The sequence below is a fragment of the Musa acuminata genome, chromosome BXJ3-9 (genome assembly GCF_036884655.1).
Source record: "Musa acuminata AAA Group cultivar baxijiao chromosome BXJ3-9, Cavendish_Baxijiao_AAA, whole genome shotgun sequence".
Taxonomy (NCBI): Eukaryota; Viridiplantae; Streptophyta; class Magnoliopsida; order Zingiberales; family Musaceae; genus Musa; species Musa acuminata.
In genome coordinates this window covers 8,600,448-8,621,921 of record NC_088357.1, presented here as the reverse complement: position 1 = coordinate 8,621,921, position 21,474 = coordinate 8,600,448, and the positions used below count along the sequence as shown (strand labels likewise).

Here is a 21,474-nt window from a genome sequence, read left to right as displayed (position 1 = left end):
AGAGACAAAAAGACTGACGGCCTTAAAATGCCGCACTGCAATATCCCTATTGAAGCGTGCAAGTTGTTATCATCACCTAGCCATCAGTCTCGATGATTTCCAAAGCAATTCAAATGACTTCTGTACTTTCTATAAGTCTTCTGTCAAAATAGCTTGGGCACTTTTCCGTATCGTCACCAGATTGCATTCGATCGTCTCTCCAAGTCGAAATAAAGCGGTGAAGTCACGAGCAAAGCAGTGGTTTCTTTGTTCGATCAATTCGCGGTCGTGTACTGCATGCCAATCTGGACGTAGTACATTGCACCAGAAATCTCGAGTGTTATTAGCTGTTGTAGGCAGGCTGTTATATATATATATATATACTTAATCCATCTATCCAAAGCAACACTCCAAAACACCTCCAATATTGCCTTATTAACATTCGCCACCAACAACAGTTTTGGCCGGATAATTCTGTCCAACTATTTTTATAACAAGATGATGGCTAATTTAACTGATAAAGATTTGACAGATGATCACAAGATGTTGAGCTCCAATTCAACTTTCGTCACTTGTTTTTTTTAAAAATTATAACAAATAAAAGTAGGACAATAACTTTGAGATCAAAACCTCACATAGATGCAAGCAACCTATAAAGGAAAATAATCGACTAATCATTTCCTTTTTTTTTTTTGGTAGTCTTATCGAGTGAATTAATCCCCGAATATATGTTTTTGCAATCTATGTAGACATACTATCTCCAAAAAAAAAAGAAAACAAAGGAGTCAATTTGATATTTCAACCAAGAATTTTAATAGAAAATCCAAACAGCAATTTGCAAACATATAAAAATAAGAGAGAAAAGAAATAGGAATTATCAAGCCAATCATTTTTCCCAAGTGGATCAGCTCTTCCAGGCATACACCAACAGCGAGAACCCACGCGCCCGCTGCAGCTCCACCTCCTCCGGGCTCGCCCACTCCATTACCGTCGAATTGCTCACCGATGACGCTGATGAGGTCGACGAGGACGAAGAACTCGTCTTCCTCAAGCTCTTCTTCCTCCCCATCCGCCTATCTCCCGCGCCGCCGCCACTACTGCTCTCGCTCCAATTACGGTTCATGTGCTTCCCATTATACCCCCGCGCCACCAGACTTTGGTACATCGCATTCCCGATATGCCCCTCCTGTTTCCCCTCTTCCTCTCCCTCGAATCGGAGGACGAACACGGCGTGCCCCGTCTCCGCCGCCCCGGCCGAGCCGACGCCGTGAGGAGCGGCCGTGTCGTCCTTGGAGTGGAAGAACCAGTTGTGGAGGTCCCACGAGACCTGGATCCGGCCGCAGCCGTCGACATCCGCCTTATCGCTCCCCCGGAACTTCCAACGGAGCCGACGGACCTGCAGGATCCGCTCGCCATCGACCCCTACCGACATCGCCACATCTCTCCCCTTATCCTTCGCCTCAAGCTCGATCGAGATCTCGCGGTCCCGGCCGCCGACCCGGGCCCGTGTCACGTACGATCTCCGGCCGCCTTGGTCCACCAAAACAACGTGCTCCTGCCTCGAGACCAGCGCCGGGCGCGAGAGCAGGGGCGTCTGAGGCAGCCGGGCTTTCGACTTCTTAAAGGCCTCTTCGGCGAGATCCCCGGCAACAAGGAGCATCTCTCCATCCACGGAGACGGCGACGAAGAACCCGGCGGCCGGCTCTGGACCGCCCCCGGGAGGAAAGCTGGCGCGTGTCAGGTCCCACGCGAAGTCCACGCAGCGGTGGCCGCGGTCGTCCTTGAGGTGAAACCGCTTCGTCCCGCGCCGCTTCCAGAGCAGCCACGGCCGGATACGGAACCGGACGGGCTCTTCCTCATCCTCCTCGTCAGCGGACAGGCGGAGCTCTGTGCGGAGGGAGAGGCCTAGCACGGTGCGGGACCAGGTGAGGGCTGCGACGCCGAGGTGCGTCTCGTAGACCGAGGTCGTCAGGCTGGGCCCTGCCGCCTTCGATGGCGGCATCCCGGCGCCACCGCCACGGAAGCACGCCGGCATGGATTCTGGCATCCTCTCTCCAGCCCTCGTTGTCTATAATTTCCTCAGCAAACCGGAGAGTCTGGTCATCTAACAGGAGAAGAGGGGCTGCAACATAAAACTCGAGAGCTGGGGCGTAACGTCACCGCGTCGGTGACCGCAACAACTCCATTGGATTCCCATGGCTTCTCGGATGTGGTGATTAATTACTTATTAGTACTAACACTGGTGATTAGTCTTAAGATCAGATGGAGAGCATTAAAGATTAGGAGGATCGATGAGATGCCGGCGACAGTTGCCGTCGTGCCCTCAGATTAGACTAATTGAAACACCAAATGTTCGAGCAACAAAATCTAACACAAGATTCTAAATAGGTGGAGGATATGATTCATCGTCCAAGTTGGTGTTGCATAGCCTTGACATTTGAATCGGAGACCAAGTCAAATGTCTGTAATTGCAGGGAAGGGTGTGGGTCAACAGGTCGAGTCAACGAAGGTGAATTCTCCAAATGAAAGATCTAAATGGACCGTGAGGTCAGGAGAACAACAGCTACTTCTTCTCTCCCCATCTGTTCCAACAAGCCATAGCGTTCTCATTCTGAGATCGACACGACAATTCCGCTGTCTTGTTGTTCGGTGACTGATGAGATTTAGGTTTGACTCTGGGCGCATCAAACTTCGCGCTGTGATCGAGCTGGCAGGCGATGAATCATCATGCAACTTTTCCTACCAACTCGAGAGGAGAGAGATTGCTTGCAAGTTAATTATGATGGCGTTCTCAAGACTATTGTTGGCTGGTTGATCGTTCCCAACAATCTCATCAACTTGATGCTCTCGAGAACACCGTTCTCTTACCTCTTTGAAGGGACTAAGTCTCCGGTGGAGAGCAGGAGACAAGTCCCATCTATGGTAGTGCTCCTACTGGCCGGCCGTGCGTATTGCAGACGGCCACAGTAGGATGCAACGTATACGTATTGAGACATTGTTCTTCTTCGTGTCCATGGAAGCAGGAAGCAGTCATATGGTTTCTGCTGTTGCTTTGCTCATAAGCGTCACTTCATCTCTTGGTAGGAGTGGTGGCACAGGAAGAGGGAGGCTCCAAAGTCCAAAGAAACCCCACCTAATCCATGTGCCGTCTGATCCTCGCATGGCCCCCCATCTCCTTCCCCCCCTTCCCACAACCTCGCTGCAGAATCCAACGCTGATGAAAGGTCGATGATCCTCACCGGTCTCCATGGAGGAGAGAAGAGGATTGCAACCCATAGTACCGTAAAAATGGTGCGTTTGCTTTGCTGGTACACCTACTGATCATACCAACAAAAACTCTGCTGCTCCACATATGTATTTTTATATAGAGGCACTCACTGGTATAACCACTCTCCATTCAGAAGTGAATCGGATCACTTACTTCTGTGTTCTTACTTCTCCACCATAATTGGATTGAGAGATCAATTCAGATTGTTGTACACCACCGCAAATGCTGCTCTGCCGATCATTGTAGATCTATTTCTAGCTTTACGGGCTTTGATGAGCCAGCAATCTAAGCTTAATAATAATGGGCCGAGTTAGGCTTGTTTGGAGGCCCAAAATGAACATTGAGTAGCACGAAGCCTTGTGGGCCAAAATGGGCATCATTAGGCCCATTTATATATGCTTATCCGCTTCGGCAGAGAACACGAGTTAGGACCGAGAGGGTTTTGGATTGGGGTTTCTGCAGTTGCTTGCGGAGGTCTCGGGAGCAGCGGAAATGGTAAGTCTTCCACCCTCTTCCTTTCTTCTGATTGTTAGGATTAGGGTTAGGGTTTCGATTTTGGGAGGTGACTTGAACTGATGCCTCGGCTTGGTTGTTTCTTCTGCTGCAGCCGTCGCACAAGACGTTCCGGATCAAGAAGAAGCTGGCGAAGAAGATGAGGCAGAACCGGCCGATCCCCCACTGGATCCGCATGCGCACCGACAACACCATCAGGTGCTCTCGCTTCGATCCAACTCGGGCGTTTTGATCGCTTCTTGTCCTTCAACTCTACCATCCCATCTCATCTCCTAAATGGCGGTGCTTTCGTGGCTTGTTAGGTACAACGCGAAGCGCAGGCATTGGCGCCGCACGAAGCTAGGGTTCTGAGGTCACCCTAGATGGGCTCTATTTTCCCCTGCTTATGCTATGACCCAATTGCCATCAATGGCGATCATTTTGGAATGTTAGATTGCGTTGCCTAGTTGCTACACTACTCATTACTCCAACTGTACTCGTTTTCCTTTGCAATTGGTGTTCTTATGAAGATTATATGTCTGCAGTGATTTGTTTTGGGCTATTTTGATATGTATGATGCAGTAGACTGCGAGCTGTGTGGTTTTAGTACATACAGATTTTAAGCTCCGTGACATGGATTTTATCTAAAACCATCGTTAAAGCCAAGTCAACCCTCCAAATTTTTAGGTTGTAGTAATTACTAATTCTTTAACATGCTTTGTAGTGTTTCCAATTGTACTTGTTTTCCTTTGCAATTGGTGTTCTTATGAAGATTATATACCTGCAGTGATTTGTTTTGGACTATTTTGATATGATGCAGTAGACTGCGAGCTGTGTGGTTTTAGTACACACAGATTTTAAGCTCTGCGACATGGATTTTATCGAAAACCATCGTTAAAGCCAACTCAACCCTCTAAATTTTTAGGTTGTAGTAATTACTAATTCTTTAACATGCTTTGTAGTGTTTTTATCTACTTGCATCCTCATTTGAGTTGATACTTCATTTCAGTGAAGAATGAGTAGAGAGCTATGCTCATGTATGATAATGAAATATTAGTTGTCAGCAAAACTGTTATGCAGTGTTTCTGGTTGAGGATAAGATTAATTAATGAATATGACTTGGAAATATGTTCATTGTGAATGGTCATCAGCAGTACATGTTCAACATGGGATCTTTTTGGGGTAGATTGTTTTTCAGGTAATACTGATCTTATTAGAAAAATACAAAAAAAACATTGGATCACACTAAGAGTTGACCTGGACAGGTTTGAACGTGAGATCTTTCCGAGGCAGATTGTTTTACACGTAATATTGTTATTATCAGAAAATCGCATACGTGAATCACATAAAGAGTTGATGATTCCATTAGGGCACATGCTTACAGAAACTTGTTATGTGGTAAGAAAAGTGGTGCAATGTCTTGAAAGTACGAAGTAGTTATCGTATCATGTTTTGTGGAGATGGATTTTGGAATTGGGTCCTACCTTTCTAGCATATTGAAGCATTTGACTGAAATGATGCTTCACTAAGGTAAAAGAACTGGCAGAGATGGTTCTTGTAATAGGGTATAGTGTTGTCTATCATGTCTACTGAATGGTGCTATGTCAAGGTAAAAGTAGTGGAGAAAATTGTTTTCCACACCTTCTGGGAGCTGCAAAGTATATATGTTCTATCAAACATTTGTTCTAGAAATTGTGTTTATTCTTTGAACTGTATGGTAGTAAATCATCATATACTATCCTATCAAACAGAGTTGATAGTTTTTCATGTAATATTGACTATGCATCAAACAAAGAGTTGATCATTCATGTTATAGAATCTGGTTATATGGGTAAATGGTGCAATGTCTTGAATGTTGAAAGGAGTTATTGGACAATGTTTTTGGAAGAGCTTTATAATAGGATCCAATTGACTGGCATATCAAAGCACTTGAAAGAATGATGTTTTGCGAAGGTAAAAGAACCATAGGGATGGATTTGATAACAGAGTCGAAGCTTGTCTAGCATTTCGAAGCACTAGATTGGTTGATGCTATGCTAAGGAACCGGTTAAAATTGTTCCCCACACCTTTTGAGATCTTCCTACGTATATCTATATTGTCAAATCATTTCTTCTACTGATTGTGCGTATTCTTTGAATTGTTTGAGAGTGAATCATCTAATGGAGTAGGATAGCTGCTTACTGCTTGATATCTCACCCCATAGAAATGAGAACCGAGAAGGGATATGTTGAAAATTGTTTATATCTTTGTCAATAATTATGTACATTCAGAATCGATATGGAACTTCTAATAGTGGTTCAGACAGAACTCGGTAGGGTGACCATCAGAACTTGGTCGGAGAATGAAACCAAGAGTTGATACTTGTTGCGTAACATCTCTTATGATTATTTTGAGAACTACTATTTGAGAATGGATTTCATCATTTTATTGACAAAAAAAAAAATAAAGCTAGGTGATGTATTTATCATCGATGAATGGACTTGTCATTTAGCTCCTCAATTCTGAGATGTTGACAGAGGATCGAGTACTTGATCATAAATTGTTATTGTGGATGCGTTGAGCCACTTCATGCTTCTTCTATGTTTGAGCAAGTAATCTATGAAAGGTTGATGTCATCATATCATGAGGATAGGAAGATGTAGTCTGATTCATTTGTTGATTCCATTGAGAAGTATTTTTTTTACCATCATCGTTATTGGGGAGACGTTTTGGTTGGCCTATCAGCCATAACAACTTAGGAAGAAAGCAAGAAGTGGCTCATTGTATGGTGACCCATTTGTCATCGATGGGTTTCAATTTACCTGCTTTGAGATGGATTACGTAATCCATGAGCTTAGATCTTCTTTCATTGTACCCAAAACCAAGTGGATTTGCAAAAATTTCTGATCGACTAAGCCAACACCTGTAGGAACATTAGAGTGATGGGAAAAAGTATCACGATCTAAGATCATATCACTGGCATACCTGTCATTTGATTCAGATTGTATCAGATCAAGTGACCGCCCTCTCGGCCTTCCAAAGCATAAGCAATAAACTCGAGGTTTGGTTTGATCGTTGCGGACACCGAAGTAAATGAACAGTAATTCGTTCTGGAAAATGCTTGATTAGGTGGATGGAAGTTACGCCTACAAAATTTCAGGGGTGATGTGGTTGGTCGCATGGGCTTCACTCACTGCTAGGAGTGACATCAACCCTGAAGGAATGATGCAGCCGCCACCACGTGTTTGCATGGCTTGGCGAGGAACCTGTCACGGGGCGATCCGTGGAGCCGAAACAACGCGAGGGTGGTTCCGGTCGCCCCTCTCTCCCTCTTATTTCTCATCGTCCTCCAGGTATGAATGAATGAACGAATGGCGCTGCCCCCACTTCGCTCCGCTCCCCGCAACGCGCCCGACACGTATCAGTTGGAGCCTCGAGCGACAGATGGCGAAGGGAGTCACCGGGTTCAGCGGCGGGCCACAGGACTCCGCCCCACCCCCTCCCCCTCCGCCTCCTATAAGTGAACGCATCCCCTCCCTCGCTTTCCTCACCGCCTATGAAGCAGTAGTGAGAGCGCAGAGAATAAGAGCAAGGAGAGAGGACGAACAAAGTAGTAGCCCATGCCTCTCCTGCTCTCCCCGTACCTCTTCCAGTAGCTCTCGGCCTCCAACAACCAGCACAACTTTGCACAGAAACCTAAAAACACAAATAGCACAAGATGGCGACCGCCGGCGGTGATGGCTCCATCTCCCTGGAGCAGATCAAGAACGAGTCGGTCGACCTGGTAAGATCCTTTCCTCATTGCTGTACTGATTCCTTGTGTCTTCCATCGCTCATTATTCTTTTTGCCTTGGGTCGTGCAGGAAAGAATCCCGGTGGAGGAGGTGTTTGCGCAGCTGAAATGTAGCCGCGAGGGGCTCTCCTCTGCCGAAGGGGAGCAGCGGCTCCAAATCTTTGGCCCTAACAAGCTCGAGGAGAAAACGGTGCAGTCTCTGTTTGCCCTTCTTCTTCTTCTTCTTCACCATGTAATCAGTACTCGTACTTCATTAGCTCGATTTCTCAGTTTCTTGTGTGTGTGTGTGTGTGTGTGTATAACAGGAGAGCAAGTTCCTCAAGTTCTTGGGCTTCATGTGGAACCCGCTCTCTTGGGTCATGGAGATCGCCGCCATCATGGCCATCGCGTTGGATAACGGAGGGGTAAATTCCATTCTGCTATCTCCTCTTCCGTCGGAGCATCTGACGATGTATGGCTGCAATTTCGCAGGGCGAGCCACCAGATTGGCAGGACTTCGTTGGAATCGTTGTCCTCCTCATCATCAACTCCACCATCAGCTTCATCGAGGAGAACAACGCTGGAAACGCCGCCGCAGCCCTCATGGCTGGCCTCGCTCCCAAGACTAAGGTCTCTTCCTAACATCCATGGATAGCTTGCTTGCACACCATGCCCTTCCTCGCTGATGTAAATGGGTGGTCTGGCACAGGTGTTGAGGGACGACAAGTGGTCCGAGCAGGAGGCGGCTATCCTCGTCCCCGGCGATATCATCAGCATCAAGCTCGGTGACATCATCCCGGCCGATGCCCGCCTCTTGGAGGGCGATCCTCTCAAAATCGACCAGTCTGCTCTCACCGGCGAGTCCCTCCCCGTGACGAAGCACCCCGGCGACGAGGTCTTCTCGGGTTCCACCTGCAAGCAAGGCGAGATCGAGGCCATCGTCATCGCCACCGGCGTCCACACCTTCTTCGGCAAGGCCGCGCACCTCGTCGACAGCACCAACAACGTGGGTCACTTCCAGAAGGTGCTGACGGCCATCGGAAACTTCTGCATCTGTTCCATCGCCATCGGTATGATCATCGAGATCATCGTCATGTACCCCATCCAGCACCGGAAGTATCGCGACGGCATCGACAACCTCCTGGTCCTGCTCATCGGTGGCATTCCGATCGCCATGCCCACCGTGCTGTCGGTCACCATGGCCATCGGATCCCACCGGTTATCAGAGCAGGGAGCCATCACCAAGAGGATGACCGCCATCGAGGAGATGGCTGGCATGGACGTGCTCTGCAGCGACAAGACCGGCACGCTCACCCTCAACAAGCTCACCGTCGACAAGAGCTTGATCGAGGTGATGCTCAAGTGCCAGCTTCTTGACTCATGGCGATTGGTCTCATATGCATCGGTTCTTGCAGGTGTTTGTGAGTGGCCTGGATAAGGATTCGGTGGTGCTGTATGCTGCAAGGGCGTCTAGGGTTGAGAACCAGGACGCCATCGATGCTTCCATTGTCAATATGCTGGCTGACCCTAAGGAGGTACTGAGCTGTTGCTACCTCTTCTGCCTTCTTCGTTGCATTGATCCATGCTCACGTTCATGAGCTCTGTGTTTGCAGGCACGTGCAGGGATCCAGGAAGTCCATTTTCTGCCATTTAATCCAGTCGACAAGCGCACTGCCATCACCTACATCGACTCCAATGGCAAGTGGCACCGATCAAGCAAGGGCGCACCTGAGCAGGTATCAGAGCATGCAAACGCTTGTGTGTGTTCCCCTTGATGCGGAGATATCATCCTCTCTCTGTATCCTTCAGATCATTGACCTCTGCAACCTGAGAGATGATGCGAAGAAGAAGGTCCACAGCATGATCGACAAGTTCGCCGAGCGCGGTCTTCGCGCTCTCGGTGTGGCGAGGCAGGAGGTTCCCGAGGCCAACAAGGAAAGCGCCGGCGGCCCGTGGCAATTCATGGGCCTGTTGCCCCTCTTCGACCCTCCAAGGCACGACAGTGCCGAGACCATCCGCCGTGCCCTCGACCTCGGCGTGAACGTCAAGATGATCACCGGCGACCAGCTTGCCATCGGCAAGGAGACTGGGCGCAGGCTTGGCATGGGAACCAACATGTATCCTTCCTCGACCCTTCTTGGCGAGAAGAACGACGACGTCAGTGGCCTCCCCATCGACGAGCTCATCGAGAAGGCCGATGGGTTTGCCGGAGTCTTCCCTGGTAAGGATGAGTTCCATGATCTCTGTGCTGGAGAAATGATGCTGCGTTGATGGCCTACTCACGGGTGGCGGATTGATGTGGTGGTTCAGAGCACAAGTATGAGATCGTGAAGAGGCTGCAGGACAGGAAGCACATCTGCGGCATGACAGGGGACGGCGTCAACGACGCACCGGCGCTGAAGAAGGCGGACATCGGCATCGCGGTGGCGGACGCGACGGACGCGGCGCGCAGCGCGTCGGACATCGTGCTGACGGAGCCCGGGCTCAGCGTCATCGTCAGCGCGGTGCTGACAAGCCGCGCCATCTTCCAGCGCATGAAGAACTACACCATCTACGCCGTCTCCATCACCATCCGTATCGTGCTCGGCTTCATGCTCATCGCCCTCATCTGGCGCTTCGACTTCTCCCCCTTCATGGTTCTTATCATCGCCATCCTCAACGACGGCACCATCATGACCATCTCTAAGGACAGGGTGAAGCCTTCCCCCCTGCCCGACTCATGGAAGCTCCGGGAGATCTTCGCCACCGGAATCGTCCTCGGCACCTACCTCGCCCTGATGACCGTCGTCTTCTTCTGGCTAGCTCACGACACCGACTTCTTCCCCGTGAGTAGCAGCAGCTCCTGCTCTTTGCAGCAGCAACGAAGTGACCGCTAACGCATCGCAATTCCCCTCTGCAAACAGGAAAAGTTCGGCGTTAAGCCGATCAGAGACAACCTCAATGAGTTGACGGCAGCACTCTACCTGCAAGTGAGCATCATCAGCCAGGCGCTCATCTTCGTCACCAGGTCGCGGAGCTGGTCCTTCGTCGAGCGCCCCGGCCTGCTGCTGGTCACCGCATTTATGGCCGCCCAGCTGGTAATCCCGTCGTCTTCATCCTTTGCGCGGTTGTTCGTTCTTCATCAGATCCGCTGAAACACTCCCTCCCTTGGATGATAGGTGGCGACGGTGATCGCGGCGTACGCATCATGGGGGTTTGCCAGGATTCAGGGCATCGGGTGGGGATGGGCAGGGATCATCTGGCTCTTCAGCTTGGTCACCTACTTCCCTCTCGACGTCCTCAAGTTCATCATCCGCTACACGCTCAGCGGCAAGGCCTGGGACAACCTTCTCGAGAACAAGGTCTTCCTTCTTCCCGGGATCTGATGAAGGCCATTGCGGCACATGCATCTCACCCCATACTCCACCATATGATTGCAGACGGCATTCACCACGAAGAAGGATTACGGGCGGGGCGAGAGGGAGGCGCAGTGGGCTCTGGCGCAGCGCACCCTGCACGGCCTGCAGCCGGCGGACACCCCCGGACTCTTCAACGACAAGAACAGCTACAGGGAGCTGTCGGAGATCGCGGAGCAGGCAAAGAAGCGCGCCGAGGTTGCCCGGTAATCCACCAATCTGACCTGCGTTAATTAAGATGGATTTCATGCCAGTAGCAATTACATGAGGGTTGATGAATGCAATCAAACGTATATGATGCAGGCTAAGGGAACTGCACACGCTTAAAGGCCACGTCGAGTCGGTCGTGAAGCTCAAGGGATTGGACATTGAGACGATACAGCAGCACTACACCGTATAAAGCAAAGCATATATATATAAATATATATATGCATAAAGAGACATGAAGGTGCTGTTTTTTCTATTTGTATGCGTGGAGATTATGTGACGTCTTGTTATATGCCAGACTAAATTGATCGATCTTACTAGGAAACATTTATTTACTTGCCTGGTGTTGGCGTGTGTTAATGGGCTCCTCGTCTATGCTCCAATTCCTGTGGGGTTGGGAGTGCGCGTTCCGTTTCTGCAGCTTAAATATGAAGCATAAGATCAACCAAAATCCTCCTACAAATAAGAGAAAAACATACAAAATAAATGGCAAGCAGGACTATCATTCTACACAGCATGCTTAAAAGAACCACAAAAGCCAGCAAATATACAATCAATTGACATTTAGAGAAACCTCAATAAATTAGGAGATAAAAATTCTAAACAGAATTTGAATGAAGTTAATATAACCCTAGAAAAGTCTGCTAATTCTCAATAAAGTAAATATCAGGATACTAACAAGGCTTTGAGCAGCTGACAATAAAATAATTTCATTGAATTAATCAAATTTCACAAAACAACATACCAGTTATTTTTAACTTGAATGAAACGAAATGAACTCGACAAAATGACAAATGCCAACTTTGTGAATGGATTACCTTTGCTTTTTATCTCCATGTAAGCAAATTAAAGTTGAAAACCAAACAAGACAACCATATCTTCTCATCACCGTTGCTCAGCTTATATAACGGAAACACAATTTTTTTAATGAGAAGAAACAGATCCAAGAACTACAGTCTCACATTATGGCCTTAAAGACAAAATTACAGTCTGTTGGCTTCCACCAAGGAAAGCAGAATTCAAGGAAAATATGAACTTATGTTCAATTTAAATCAGACTTAATCCATCCTTCCCTTTAAGGTTCTTTCCTGCACTTCGGTTGGTGTCCTGCAAAGAATGAAAAAAGAATTTGGTGAATGGATATGATGATTTTAGATTGATGGGATGTCGGAAGCTCTATGATGCACATGCTTGATGCCATCTATAAGAAAAGAAAAGAAAAGAAAAGAAAAAAAAAAAACGGAAGGGAACAGATTTTCTAGTGCATTTAGTCTTATTTCTTTTGGTTGCCATGTGCATACATGCCTTCAGAATTCAAAGATAAAGCTTGCAGCATAGAGACAATGGACGAATCTGTTTTTACATATTTACTAGAATCCTACAAGAAACAAAAACATAAATGATCTAAAGAGTAACCAAATAGAGTATCATCAGACTCACACAAGAAGGACATGCCCTCCCCAACCACTCAAACAATCACGATCCACAGACGATAATAAAGCTTGTGAGATTGTCTCAAACAATTCTTCAGGTTCCTAGTAAGAAGAAAGAACAATGTTTAGACATGCTGCTGGCTTCAAGAAAGAGAGAGAAGTCACCAACAAGTGCAGATAAGAACATGAACAAACAAAAAGCACGCAAACTGTACTGGTTTCTTCTTCCATGTGTTATTTAAATGTCCCCAAATTTAATCTGAATTCCTTTTACTACATAAAGGAATTGTCCTATTTCATTGTTTTACCATGTTGTGACATGCATTTAAAAAATAAAGAAACTAAATCAATAATGCTTTTACATACTTCTAGCAATACAAACTCTCATATGCGTGCAATCACACCTTTGGAGTACCCTAGTATCGAACCTACTTGATCATTACGGAGCGATCTGCGCTCCTCTGTTGCCCCCAATCACCCATGTTATTCCCTCATTCAATGTGTCAGTAGAGAAGCCCTTAATGTCATGCTTGCTCCTGTAGATCGGTATTACTCTAATACCAAATTGTTAGGAGTAGCCCCTGCTAAACAGGGTGTCCTATTTTGACTAAAAGGAACATCAAAGGAATTAATCTAAATAAAAACTAGGAATTTCATTACTAAAAAAATTCTACAAAAAAAAAAGTAAAGCAGTCAACAAAAACAACCAGAAAAAGAGTATAGTTTAACTATTTACAGTCTATCCATTCTCTCATCCAATCAAATTGCAGACACAATTAAAAAGTTAATTACCTAATTATTCATTTAAAATCAACATTCACTGCATCAATGCTCTATGCAGATTTCCTTTTGGGGTCCTGGCTCCTGTTTGGGCCAGAACACAAGTTGCCGACTCACGTTCCCATAAGGAACAGAATTCCCAAACCACGTGCTGTTCTAATTTTGTCAATGGAGTATATGAGGGAAGATCATGGATAGCTCGATTTCACGTGGCAGACAACTCTGCTTCGGCACATATAAACTAGTGGGCAACGTGGTAGGTTGGCTGTGGTGGTCAACATTGGTTGATGTGCACAGCACCATACTTAGTGTGACACAAGAGAGTGGGTAAAAGTGTTGAGAATGCAACCCTTTCTTCTGTTTAAAAGGTGAATCACTTGTTCTGGTTGGAGGACTAGGTAGAAAGAAAAGAGATAATGCTTGTTTATCTGAACCCCAAAGTTTCATCTGAAGAAGTGATTTCTCGGGAACAACATCCTCAAAAAATTAAAATACAGCGCCTAAAAAAACATGCTTTCAACTCCCATCTCTTGCAACTTCCTGGATGCATGGCAGATGTAAACAGATAAGATGGTTCACCATCAAAAGAGACATCTAGCTTTTTAAGTTCCGGATACCGCAAGGAAAACCAGAAAAAAAATTGTCCAAATAAAGCTTCTCTATAAGCTCACTTACACCTATCAATACTATAAGAATTAGCATTGCCGTAATAATTCCTAGAGTTTTGCATGTTTCAGAAAAGAGCAATTGGCTAAATGAATCCAAGTTAAGGTGGGGAACATACATACTGTCAGATCAAGTACTCCAAGATAGTAAGTTACCATGTTAGGCTTGTACATGGATTCACAAGCACCATAAAGAGACTCTGAGGCTGTACCAGAGACGACAAAATCTTTGGCAAGTTCCCTGCACGCAAGTAAACATCCACTAAACGGCATGAATATATATAGTGTGTTTCATTGTGTTTTATAATATATATATATATATATATATATATATATATATATGTAGCTTTTTTAATATGTTTTATAGAATGTACTAGGATCTCTTCAATGGTCATGGTTATTGAGTAAAGCATCAGTCATTTTTTATTGTTGTCTATAATATTTGACTTGCTAACTGCAAAAAGAATCTTTTTCTAGGAGTGCAGAGATAGACAGCGCATCAATGAGATGTAGCAACAACACAAACAAGTAATATGAGTTTATTGAAAAGTTGTAAACATGGTAGAAGAAAACAGAGCAAAAAAGATAAGTGTGATTGAACTATCAGTTGCCACAATCTCCTCAGTACACCAAGATGCCTAATTCGAAATTCCCTATGTTGATTGCACCAATTTCACTTGGGTCTCTTTCCATTAACCAACTCAACAAGACATAGTAATCTCTCATTTTCCAAATAAAGTATTACTCAGTGACTGTCAGGGCATTATGTGCGACAGAACACCTAGGAGCACATGTAGGACAAAATATAGTTATTTGTTCTAACTAGTTCTATGAACATTTTCTCAAGGTCCACCAGTGTTGTATTTTGTATTCTAAGAAGCTAAGAGCAAAGCATGCACCAAGCACAGCAATGCATACTTGTGCCTCCATCTTGTTTGAGAGTTTCTCATGAACACAATAAAGTGGTGTACTTATCATGAGGTATATTCATAAAACTGCATGAAGCAATGCATTTAGGACCATTACAAGAATACATATGAGACTTGTTATGAAAACAAGGAACCAGAGAAGCACCTATATGCCAATATACATGACAAACATAGAAAATTGTTGATATGAAGAAATTTCAAGAGATATCTGTGATATATTAAATAATAGATAGACACTAAAAGATCCATGGGCCAGCCCAAATAGTTTGGACATTACGGCTTGTTTTTTGTTTTGTTTTGTGACAATCTAGAAAGACCATATACAACAGATGAAAATAGAAGCCAACAAAATAGATGACAATCTATTTCAAATCTAGGGATTCACCTGAAAATCATTCTGTACCAAGATCTATTTGAAATTATTAAGTTTGTTACATGAAAATTACTTCAGAGAAACTTTCTGATTGATTCAACAACGTACACACTACCTCAACTCCTACAAAATCCTGTACCTTAAAACATGCAGGAAGCATCACTAATCTTTTCTATGAAATGATATTACAGTACATCTTGCAGTAGATACATTTAAATTTCTTCTGGGAGTAACTTATAATTACAAATGTTTAGGATGATTTCCTACAGAGATGCAATCATGTAAAATGTCAGTACAATATTAAACTTTCAACATGAAGCACAAACAAAAAAGAGAGAATAAAAATGCCCAAGAGTATAGGAATATTTTAGTTGATATACATATATACACACTCTACTAACAACTTTATTTAGTTATATACTTTATATATACACACATTAGTTGGTAAATATACATAGGCAATAATAGGGTTAACAAAAAAGTTGTCAATTACAATAAAAATAGCTGTATGTGTTGTAAGTTGAAATTGTTTAAAGCAATATTTAAGAATGATCCATGGGTAAGGCAAGAGAAAATGATGCATACTTGGCACCAAGGCAATCCATGGTACAAATGAATGGAACATCATCGTCACCTAGTCCAGCAATTACAGGCTGACAGAAGTATGGACCAAATCTACAACCAGAGCCAAAGTAACAAGACAATTCTTCTGTGAGAACATCAATATGGAATTGAAAAGAAGCTAACGAAAATTAAAAGCAGATCAAAAAACAAAAAATACAACAGGAAAAAATGGTCAAGTAGCAGATATGATTCTTCAGTTCTAGAGTGCATGCATATCTTTCATATGGTTAAAGCATTTTAAAGATGTTCACAATCAATTAATGTTTATTATCATAAACTATCCAAAGAAACTCTGATACCTTAATATTTCAACTAAACATTTAACAAATGAACATGATACAAATGAATATAACCAAATTATATATGTTATTTCCTACTTAAGTCATTTCTTCTTTCATCCAAATAACTAAGTTGCATATGTTAATAAATTGGTTTTGTTTGCATACTTTTATCACTTATCAAAGCAACACTGAAGCTTAAGGAGCACCATGGTAGAAAATAATAGTTAACTATTCATTTTATAGGCCTTGTCACTGGTTAATGTTCATCAAAAGTTTCAGAGGTGATTACCGCCTTAGCTGAAAATATCCATATCTCACTAGTAAAAATAACCAAAACCCAACATTTCTTATCTGTAACTTTCTGCAGACGTTAATAACTTTTTTTTTTGTCTCTTTTAACACCTGTTAGCATTATGTACTCCATTTGGTGGGTTTATAAATTCCATATGAAATCATACATGCAAAGAGGAAGCAGCGCACTGCAATAGAAAATTCAACTCCAGTGGCAATAAAGTAGGAGGAGGCCTCAAAAAGCAGTGCACTGCGGCAAAATTACAACTTATAATTGCAGAGCAAACCTTTTCTCATACAGCAGAGCCGAAACGAGGCTGGCAAAAGTCTGGGGCTTCATATCCCTCTCCTCCCTCAGCTGATAAAGCTTGTGGCGAAAGACCAGCCGCTGGTACCTTATGTCCCCAACAACAACAGGCAGCAAGAGATCAAATTCGCACATCAAAACCTAGTCCGGCAAACGAAATAGTCCAGGATAGAGGTCAGCTCACATGGTTTGGGCGTCGGTGGCGAGGCCAGAGAGGCCGATGTAGAGCTTGTCGTGGATCTTGAAGATCCTCTGGAAATCAGTAGCGACGGTCTGGAGGTTAACCCCAAGGCGGCGGTCGCTGGCGATCGCAAAGCAATTCTTCCCGACCATCGCCACCAGGGCGCTCCCATTGTACTCAAAGATCTGAAGGGAAAACACACATTAGATTCCTTTCAGAAGACGAGAAGAACGAGGGGTTTAGTTTTTCGATCAAATGCGTACCGACATCAGTCAGCGAGGAGAGAGAAGAGACGAAGACGAGCGCGAAGGAAGACAAAGGGAAGTGGCTTGGTGAACACTCCTTGGAATTACTAGGGATTTAAAGTGTCGTCCAAAGCAGGCTTTCTTGGGCTTTAAATGGGGTCCCATGACCTTCGGGCTAAGTTGGAACCTTTGTCGGTCAGCTTACCGCACCCTAGACCGGATGTAGTGTGGCCCAAAAAAATTGTAAATGACCGAAACATGACAAAATTTCGTATTCTTATTCTCACAAAAGTGATTAGAATGCGGCGTTAGAGAGCTGATCGGTTAAGTTACCGCAACCAAAGCAACGGTAAGCTGGCACCCAGAACTCGTAAATGTCGTTTCCTTAACGTCACAGCGGTGGTTAGACCGAGTTACAAATTTATCAGTGAACTTACCGCACAGAAGAAGGATGGTTAAGTGGTCTCAAAAATTTTAAACTTTGTCAAAATTGTGCAAATTCGGTCTTCTTACTCTCACTTGCGGTGATCAGAATCCAAATATGTGGCGCACCCCTCGACGCGCTCGAGCGACCTCATGCCACCACGAAGGCCGAAGACGATGAAAGAGGTAGGTCTCTCTCTCTCTCTCTCTCGAGCTTCCTCATTCCACCTGTGGACTCATCGCCTCTCCCTCCACAGTCGCGGTCGCCGGCGAAAACCTACAAAAAACCCCGATTCATAGCCGAACGCCTCACCACCTTCGGCTTCTTCCAGAGGCGGCCGCCCATCACTCAACTCCACAAACCCCGTCCTCAAAATCCATTTTTTCACCCAAATGCAAGAGGACAATTATACTGCTGAAAAATAGTGTCTGTAAATTAGCAGTGTGTACAACTTAAACATCCAACAGATTGAACTTGAATGGCTCACTTTGATATGCTTTTCCATTGGGTGAACTCAGATGGAAGAACACTTTCATTGGAGGAAAGCACAGCTTGGGCCGTCAACTTCCCTACAAATCCATGGTACAGAAGTCCCCTCGAACCCAGACCTCCAACCAACCAATACCTGCACTTGACGCTCTCACCAATAATGTCATCAACACAACCCAATAGTGGGAGAGAGCCATAAGGAGTCAGCGGTGGCATCGCCCTCAGGCCGGCTTGTGCTTCGACAAAAGTCCAGTTTCGTATGGGTGGATACACGGCAGAGGCTTTCGGCATCAGTTCTTCCATCGCCCTCGAAGCTTCTTCTTCCGACACACTCGATGCATAATCTTTGGAATTCCAATCCCAAGTTGATCCCACCAATACGCTCCGTGGTTCTCGGAACGCAAGCCATGCGTCCGACAAGATCGAGGGTCTTTGGTGATCATATTCACCTCTGCAGGATGATTCTCTCAAAAGACATTGCATTAGAAGATTTGAGTGAGAAGATAAATTTGACTGTCAGTACAAGAAACGCTGAGGGAAGCAATGATTCATACGGGAGATCATATGGCAATTGGAGCTTAGCAATAACGCCTCTGCATGTCCTCAGGGGAAGCTTTCCCGAGAGTTCTGGAAGCTTGTCCACTTTAGCACCAAGGCAAATAACCACTGCATCGTATTCCTCTGCACATTCTCACTGGAAGTTAGAACAACGGTAGTATGCTAGCATTTCAATGCATAGGATAGATATATAGGATTGCATTGCATGCAGATAACAATTAGAATAACTTCAGGTGAAAATAACTAGAGAGGATGCATATTTAGAATTATATAAAGTATATGCAATGATATGCTAATATTCAGGAAGAAAATGATTCGAGCAGAAAACATTGGAACATTTTCCCTGAAAGCCCAAAGTTTGGCACGTATGTATCTTATGCTTAGATTTTCTGCAATCCAATCTTCAAGAAAAAACAAGTACTAATTTACTAGATTCCCACAATCACATAGAATTTAGGTGGAATTGCTTTAACTTCAGGGTCAAATTCAGAATTGAACTTGAACGCATAAGTTGAAGAGTTAATGTGCTGATAGTCAATATAAATATCTGTGAATTGCATTTTTCATGGTGGTTAATATTCTAGAGAAAAGTAAGCAACAGTTAAGTAACTTAACAAGACTTTTTCATGATAACATGTTATCAAAGTTGCTCGCAAATCGAAACTTCTAGAAGAAAGCATGTTTTGCCAAGAATCAATCTTCATGAGAGTTTGACCAACACGAATTAATTTTCCATTATATTTTTTATGTTCGACAGAGGTTGAAGGGAAAGGAGGGCATGAGTGGCAGAATAAATTGTTTACCTGATAGTTGGTGGAGACTGTTGATCGATTCTTTGAATAGGTAAATCTCTCTTTCTTCGCATTCTGCCAGATCATTGCATGCTAAAAACAGTGCCTGCATAAAGAATATTTAATCGCCAAGTGAGTATCTAAAGAAACTTTGTCCAAGATTAAGGCAACCATAAGAGACAGATTTGCACCTGAAGATATCGTTTTGGATGGATGTTCATAGCCAGGGGCATATAAACAGCTAAGTCAAGTGGCACACACAAATCAGGCACCAGATATTGAGCAGCACTCCTATCTAGGAGTTCCAGATAGCAACTCTCAGAGAAACTCTGAGCATTCTAATCACTTGAAGAAGAAATAAAGGTCACTAAGCAAGTAATACAAAGCAACAATCAATCTGCAATGCTAAATGGTTTTACCTCCCTCAAAATGTCAACATTCTTCTGAGATGCAGGTCTTATTATTCCCCTATAATATGGAACAAAACATGCATCAGCCTCAAAGACTGAAGCATCTGAGAAATTTGCTGCTGTTACTTACTGTAAGTCAGAATCGAGAAGATGCGATTGACATACATTCTGACACTGTCCACATGTAACTAATTTGTGGTCTAAATTTTACATGTTTTGCATGAACAGAAATGCAGCATATTTACATGAACTCTAAGGTGGTCTATTGGAAATGAAGTATGAATGTGTTGTGGAAATGATTACCTTTTCCAGACAATTCTTTCTTTGAAGCTACAAAATGAGTCTTGAGGAGCATTACTCGAAGCTCTGGCTTCCACCGCTCTGTTTGCAATAATTAACAAATCTAAGCACTCTCTCCAGCACTCCGAACCTCTCCAAAGAAGCTTAGCTGCAATTAGAAACAAGATGGATTGTTTCAAGAGGTTGGTCAGAAACTGAAGCTTGCATAAATTTCAAAAGAATACGACTTTATGTTTTCGACATATTTAACATAAATCCGAGAGAACTATGGGCACCTTTAGGAGAGTAAGGATGAAGGAGCCCTCCAGATGCACCAGATGCACCACCACCTATCCCAGCATCATCATAAATATCTATACAAATCCGTGAATCGTCAGAGCTTTGCTGCATGACATAGGACGATAGCGTGTCGCGCAAATGTATCAGTAAAATGCCCTTTCTTGCACGTAGGTGACATTTCGCCCTAACCAATAAGACGACGGCAACCAAATCTAGAGGAAATTTCACTCCACTCGTTCAGGCAATTCATCATACACCTCGCTTGCGAGGTTAAATTCTTCACTGACAACAAGAAAAATAACGGAATCACACGCGAGGAAGGAAAAAGAGAAAATTACGACCTTGAGAAGATGCCAGGCCACCGACAGTCCTGCGAATCCAGCTCCGAGGATCGCATATCTCAAACTTGGCTTGTACAGAGCGGATACTGCGGTGGGAGGGGGAAGGCAATTGGAGGAGCAGAGAGGAGGAGAGGCCTTGGAGTAGTTCCTTCTACCGGTGGGAGAAGCAAACCGAGCCTTGTCCATTCGCCACCAATGCTTAGGGTCTTTAGGGTCTGCGACGAAGCCATCTGGGACCGGCAGATGGACGCGGAGGGGAAGGCGGACGCCCGACGGCATGAGAGAGATAAAAAGAGCGTGACTACCGTGTCTGGCATCATATATATCGTTGTATGCGTGTCGACGTTTCAAAGATCCGTTATAAACAAAGAACGAAATATAACGGTCGTTATTGAACTCAGATAAATACAAGAAATTCTAGAAAATGTTTTTTACTACATATTACATAATATATTTATGTAGGATGACATGTATGCGATTTTTGGACTCAGTCCCACATTCATTAAAGAATAAGAGAATCAAAAACTCATTTGTAAGTCGAGTCATCGTTATCTTTAAAGTTCCGAAAGAATAAAACTGTGTAGGTACACTCATTACTCAAAGCGATGCTAACATCATCCGCATCAATGACGAACCAATCAAATATTGACTTATCAATACCATTTTTGGAGTGAGATGCTA

At 44.3% G+C, this 21,474-nt stretch overlaps 5 protein-coding genes across 9 annotated transcripts; 2 read left to right on the top strand and 3 right to left on the bottom strand.

The window, feature by feature from the left end:
- Positions 1 to 751: 751 nt before the first annotated feature.
- Positions 752 to 2,499, bottom strand: LOC135650158 (uncharacterized). The gene has a single exon (XM_065169345.1). The coding sequence runs from the start codon at positions 2,024 to 2,026 to the stop codon at positions 884 to 886; it is 1,143 nt and encodes a 380-aa protein (XP_065025417.1). The 5' UTR covers positions 2,027 to 2,499; the 3' UTR covers positions 752 to 883.
- A 1,096-nt stretch (positions 2,500 to 3,595) lies between these two features.
- LOC103997841 (large ribosomal subunit protein eL39) lies at positions 3,596 to 4,301 on the top strand. The gene is made up of 3 exons (XM_009419167.3): positions 3,596 to 3,742; positions 3,855 to 3,958; positions 4,063 to 4,301. Exons 1-3 carry the CDS (start codon positions 3,740 to 3,742, stop codon positions 4,109 to 4,111), a joined length of 156 nt encoding a protein of 51 aa, XP_009417442.1. The 5' UTR covers positions 3,596 to 3,739; the 3' UTR covers positions 4,112 to 4,301.
- Positions 4,302 to 7,186: 2,885 nt separating this feature from the next.
- Positions 7,187 to 11,344, top strand: LOC135650157 (plasma membrane ATPase 4-like). Its single transcript, XM_065169344.1, has 13 exons — positions 7,187 to 7,502; positions 7,582 to 7,701; positions 7,817 to 7,915; positions 7,983 to 8,120; positions 8,200 to 8,841; positions 8,906 to 9,025; positions 9,104 to 9,226; positions 9,300 to 9,711; positions 9,801 to 10,315; positions 10,394 to 10,567; positions 10,649 to 10,831; positions 10,910 to 11,091; positions 11,189 to 11,344. Exons 1-13 carry the CDS (start codon positions 7,437 to 7,439, stop codon positions 11,283 to 11,285), a joined length of 2,871 nt encoding a protein of 956 aa, XP_065025416.1. The 5' UTR covers positions 7,187 to 7,436; the 3' UTR covers positions 11,286 to 11,344.
- A 648-nt stretch (positions 11,345 to 11,992) lies between these two features.
- LOC135650216 (proteasome subunit beta type-3) lies at positions 11,993 to 17,371 on the bottom strand. Of its 2 annotated transcripts, XM_065169452.1 has the most exons (7): positions 17,220 to 17,370; positions 16,960 to 17,141; positions 16,756 to 16,863; positions 15,858 to 15,947; positions 14,127 to 14,211; positions 12,533 to 12,627; positions 11,993 to 12,199 (listed from the first exon to the last, which is right to left on the bottom strand). In XM_065169452.1, the coding sequence occupies exons 1-7, from the start codon at positions 17,223 to 17,225 to the stop codon at positions 12,151 to 12,153; spliced, it is 615 nt and encodes a 204-aa protein (XP_065025524.1). In that variant the 5' UTR covers positions 17,226 to 17,370; the 3' UTR covers positions 11,993 to 12,150. The 2 variants fall into 2 exon arrangements, with proteins under 2 accessions (XP_065025524.1, XP_065025525.1); XM_065169453.1 differs by lacking the exon at positions 11,993 to 12,199 and having other exon boundaries at positions 12,547 to 12,627; positions 14,090 to 14,211; positions 17,220 to 17,371.
- Positions 17,372 to 17,527: 156 nt separating this feature from the next.
- Positions 17,528 to 21,076, bottom strand: LOC135585794 (uncharacterized). Of its 4 annotated transcripts, none has more exons than XM_065169448.1 (9): positions 20,794 to 21,076; positions 20,449 to 20,557; positions 20,177 to 20,321; positions 19,883 to 19,931; positions 19,655 to 19,801; positions 19,476 to 19,569; positions 18,669 to 18,795; positions 18,113 to 18,565; positions 17,528 to 18,039 (listed from the first exon to the last, which is right to left on the bottom strand). In XM_065169448.1, exons 1-9 carry the CDS (start codon positions 21,070 to 21,072, stop codon positions 17,970 to 17,972), a joined length of 1,473 nt encoding a protein of 490 aa, XP_065025520.1. In that variant the 5' UTR covers positions 21,073 to 21,076; the 3' UTR covers positions 17,528 to 17,969. The 4 variants fall into 4 exon arrangements, with proteins under 4 accessions (XP_065025520.1, XP_065025521.1, XP_065025522.1 ...); XM_065169449.1 differs by having other exon boundaries at positions 17,528 to 18,036; XM_065169450.1 differs by having other exon boundaries at positions 20,449 to 20,664; positions 20,794 to 20,942.
- Between the last annotated feature and the right edge of the window lie 398 nt (positions 21,077 to 21,474).